This window comes from Micropterus dolomieu, linkage group LG23 (genome assembly GCF_021292245.1).
Source record: "Micropterus dolomieu isolate WLL.071019.BEF.003 ecotype Adirondacks linkage group LG23, ASM2129224v1, whole genome shotgun sequence".
Lineage (NCBI taxonomy): Eukaryota > Metazoa > Chordata > Actinopteri > Centrarchiformes > Centrarchidae > Micropterus > Micropterus dolomieu.
Genome location: NC_060172.1, coordinates 19,434,792 through 19,439,719, shown reverse-complemented (window position 1 = coordinate 19,439,719; position 4,928 = coordinate 19,434,792). Strand labels below are relative to the sequence as shown.

The window sequence follows — 4,928 nt, the reverse complement described above, 5'->3', positions numbered from 1 at the left end:
ATGGATGCCGTCTCTCCGGATCAGACCAGGTCTTCCCCAGAAAGTCTGCCAATGATCTACAAAGTCCACATCGTTTGCTGGACACCACCTCGACAACCAGCGGCGGAATGACGACATGCGGCTATACATGTCATCACTGGTCAGATTTGGCAGGGGTCCAGAGAAAACTACGGTGTCCGACATTGTTTTTGCATATGTACACACCGACTCAACATTAATTTTAGTGACCTCCGATTGGGGTAACCGGGAGTCATTACCGCCGACGTGAATAACAATCTTACTGTATTTACGTTTATCCTTAGCCAGCAGTTTCAAATAAGACTCAATGTTGCCCGCTCTGGCCCCAGGGATGCACTTAACTATGGCCGCTGGCTTCGCTAATTTCACGTTTCTCAAAATGGAGCTTCCAATGATCAGAGTTGGTTTCTCAGCGGGTGTGTCGTTGAGTGGGGAAAATCTGTTAGAAACGTGAACAGGTTCATGGTGCCCCGTGGGCTTTGAATGCTTACGACTATTCCTGCTTCGGACAGTCACCCAGCCACCCCTTCCTGGCTGCTCAGGGGATGCCGGGGGACGGCTACCACAGGCTAACTCAGGCCGTTCCGCACCGACTACCGGGGACTGGCTAGCTACAGTAGCTAAAGACTGATCTACCAAGGTGCGGAGCCGGGCTTCTAAATCACTGAGCCTCGCCTCCATGTCTACAAATAAACTACACTTATTACACGTACCCTTACCGCTAAAGGAGGCAGAGGAGTAACTGAACATCTGACACACCGAACAGGAGAAAGTAGGAGAGAGAGAGGGAGAAGGAGAAGCCATCGCTAGCTGCTGAGCTAATGTCGCTAATGGCTAAGCTAAAGCACTGTAGCGTTGGCTACAAAAACAAAAACTTTTGAACAACTATGAGATTGAACAGCAGTCACTAAAAGATGGAAAGAACTGTGAGTGTTTAGGCAAAATTACTGTAAGAATAAGTGTTAAGCAGACAACCGCTGTAATCTAACAAATGTAACTGGTATTTAGCGAGAGCAGCACAACACGCTACCAACACACAAGCACCGGAAGCGGAAATGAGTCGACAAGCTTACCGCAGTACGTCCTGGGTACCTTTTGGGAAACAGTACTGGGAAACAAAAGTAGTTAACTGCGTCAATTACATCAGCACACTGATGACATAAACCATGAGACAATCACACATTGACATTATCAATACCTAATTCATGACCATGTGATTCAGCCACCTGCATTTCTACTGGCCCTCAGTGAAAGGGGTAACCTATAAATGACAGATCTCTCACAGTACAACCTACTTTAGTGCACTGCACACTCGATGTTGTCGGAGGTGTCTGGTTACAACAATTCCTATCGAGCAACTGTGTGACCTTTTTATTATGTAATCTGTTATTTTGTCTTTTTACATTTAGAGGAACAGATATTCATAATGGGCCCAGAAGAGAAAGCTGCTACCGTATTCAATGACACATTTATTCGCCCCGCACAATTCTATCTCAGTGGGTTGTCCAACATCTCTCATGTAAAGTATTTCTATGTGTTCCTGTGTTTTGTCTATATCCTGACAGTTATTGGGAATTGCCTCCTTCTCTCAGTTATTTACCTGGTCAAGACTCTTCATACTCCTAAATACATGATTGTGTTTAACCTGGCTTTGACAGATTTGTGTGGGAGCACTGCTCTCATCCCAAAACTCTTAGACACATTTTTGTTTGACAGGAGATACATTGTCTATGAGGCTTGCTTAAGTTATATGTTCTTTGTTTTGTTCTTTGGAAGTGTGCAGTCATGGACACTTGTCACAATGTCATATGACAGATTTATAGCAATTTGCTTCCCTTTAAGGTACCATAGCATTGTGACAAAACCAGCTATTGCTGCAATGCTGCTGTTTGCGTGGCTTTTTTTCCTAAGTGTAATAGCATTCATGGTTGGGCTTATTAATCGTCTCTCCTTCTGCAGATCTTTGGTGGTAGAGAGCTTTTATTGTGATCATGGACCAGTATATCGTCTGGCGTGTAATGACACGTTTTTAAATTACATAATAGCATTTGTTGCTTTAATTATAATTCTTTTTGTTCCTCTTGTATTGATAGCATTGACATATGTTTGCATTTCCATTGCACTGAGCAGGATTGCATCAGGAGAAAAACGAGTCAAAGCATTGAAAACTTGTACTTCTCATTTGATTCTTGTGGCTATTTTCTTCCTCCCAATTGTGAGCACCAACATAGCTGCATTGACCTCCTACATCCATCCTAATGCCAGGATCATAAACTCCTGTTTAACACACACCTTACCAGCTTTGCTCAATCCAATTATATACTCTTTAAAGACAGAAGAAATGCTGAACTCTATCAAGAAACTTTGCAGAAGAAATAGGATTTGCAACGCAACCTCATCCAAAAAGGTGAATGTGAAAGCAAAAAATTGATTTGTCTTATATTTGTGCTGATAATTATACTGCATATCTCACATAGTGCACTTATCGTCACCTTCTCGAACATTATACTGTCCACTATGAATGTCAGGCTTTGTGTGTGTGTATGAACATCTGTGAAATTGTTATGTCTTATGCCTCTCCATTCGATTGGAAGTGGAGTTTTCAAGGCCACTGTGTGAGGGAGCAGGGGTCTCCCTGCTTTAATAAAAAGTTGTTTGTCCTCTGCTCGGGTCTGATACTGCCCCAGGTGGTAGACGTCTGACCCAGCTGAATCCTCACTTGCATCTCTGTGTTTCTTTCTTCCTTTAATAAATACCAAAAGACAACAGTTTGTTGTAATCCATTTATTTGTTCAGTTCTGGACCGGGAAATATACTATTTCCACAACAGTGAAGACTCTATTATTGTCATTTTGAAACATTGCTTTTAAATTAGCACAAATGTTTTAACTTCTTCCTAACAGGTACTACATGCAGGTCCTCCCCCAGAATAACTATAGTTTCAGACTTTATTTCCTGCATTCTGGTGACTTTTAGAGAATGAAAGTAACAAAATAATAAGTACACTGCCACAACATTTTTTATATTGAATAGTTGACAAATTGACATATTTTACAAATAACATGCCCCATTATTTTAAACTATCTGTGAGAAACAGGATTTCTTCTTTCCAGGATTTGCTTTAGTATTTCTTACTCTTTGTACTCTCTCTGTCTCTCACTGACTGAGGAGAACGATGCAGGAGCAGCTCTCCTTAGGCTACACGCTGTACAGTGCCAGAAAAAAAAGTTGTGATAATGAAAGGTCTCCCGGGAAAATCAGGAAGGTTAGCAAGTATGGTCATGGGATGCAGACGTTTACATTGCCAAAGCAAGTGTGAAATAAAAACAAGAACATAAACAGAAGAATTAAACAATTTTATTTGCAATAAAGGCTATCAGGTGATAAATTGATCCCCCGTACAAAATGAAATCAGGGTTCTCCATATGTTGTGAATTGTTGTAGTGAAGATAGCAAATATTTGAGATAATAAATTACACCATATGCAGCTGTTCTGAAAATACTTTATTGGCATTGTCTTAAAGAACAGGTGCGACACAATGAGCAATGACCAACGAATTTCCGAGAGCTTCACCTATAACAGTAACTACAGTGACCAACCGCTGGAAATATATGAATATTTTGTTTTCTAACTCTGCTACCAGTTTGGCATTGAAAGACTACAGTTTATATTCAGGCCGGTTAAAAAGTTGGAAATGCACTGAAACCAAAGCTAAGTTGTTGCTTAGTAGCCCACTTGAACTACTGACATTATTACAGGCCTATTTGTAAACAGCACACTACTTTAGGCTACAGCCTAATTATGTTTTGAACTACACTAAGCTATATTTTATGTACAGTACTGTGCTATATTACTATATTGCGTGTTTGAATTACACATAGTACAGTAATTTAATTTGTACAGTCATTTCAGAAGTGTTTCATACAGCTGTATTCAGTAAATTCAGTATCAGTAGCTTATCATCCACTTATAGTGATCAATTTGACACAGACAGATGTAGACACTATAGGTGCTGCTACAGTACTGCACTGCCAGGCTTTTAACCAGAACAAAGAAATATGACCACATCACCCCTGTTTTAGCTTCATTACACTGGCTCCCAGTATGTTTTAGAATCGACTTTAAAATGTTATTGATTACTTTTAAAGCTCTTCATGGCCCATCGACTGTTATATCTCTGACCTTTTAGTCCCATACTCACCAGCACGTACCTTGAGATCCTCAGGCAGAGGTCTGTTGTCTGTTCCAGAGTCTCGACTGAAAACTAAAAGGGCGTTTGCAGTCAGGGCCCTGAAGTTCTGGAACAGCCCGTCTGAGGAAATCAGGGCGGCTGAGTCAGTCAACTCTTTTAAGTCCCTTCTTAAAACCTACTTTTATATGCCTTTCCTGATTTTATTTTATTTAATTTATTCTATTTTATTCTATTTTATATGTATTTTACAGTGGGTACGGAAAGTATTCAGACCCCTTTAAATTTTTCACTTTGTTTCATTGCAGCCATTTTCCAAAAATCAAAAAAGTTCATTTTATTTCTCAGTAATGTACACTCAGCACCCCATCTTGACAGAAAAAAACAGAAATGTAGAAATTTTTGCAAATTTATTAAAAAAGAAAAACTGAAATATCACATGGTCATAAGTATTCAGACCCTTTGCCGTGACACTCATATTTAACTCAGGTCCTGTCTATTTCTTCTGATCATCCTTGAGATGGTTCTACACCTTCATTTGAGTCCAGCTGTGTTTGATTATACTGATTGGACTTGATTAGGAAAGCCACACACCTGTCTATATAAGACCTTACAGCTCACAGTGCATGTCAGAGCAAATGAGAATCATGAGGTCAAAGGAACTGCCTGAAGAGCTCAGAGACAGAATTGTGGCAAGGCACAGATCTGGCCAAGGTTACA

The 4,928-nt window shown here is 40.2% G+C and overlaps 2 protein-coding genes across 2 annotated transcripts in view; both read left to right on the top strand.

The window, feature by feature from the left end:
- The window catches only part of LOC123962767 (olfactory receptor 51F2-like), a 20,074-nt gene that overhangs the window by 7,797 nt on the left and 7,349 nt on the right, over positions 1-4,928 (top strand). The gene's annotated exons all lie outside the window — the stretch shown is intronic.
- LOC123962968 (olfactory receptor 1-like) lies at positions 1,445-2,449 on the top strand. Its single transcript, XM_046039479.1, has one exon. It carries the CDS (start codon positions 1,445-1,447, stop codon positions 2,447-2,449), a length of 1,005 nt encoding a protein of 334 aa, XP_045895435.1.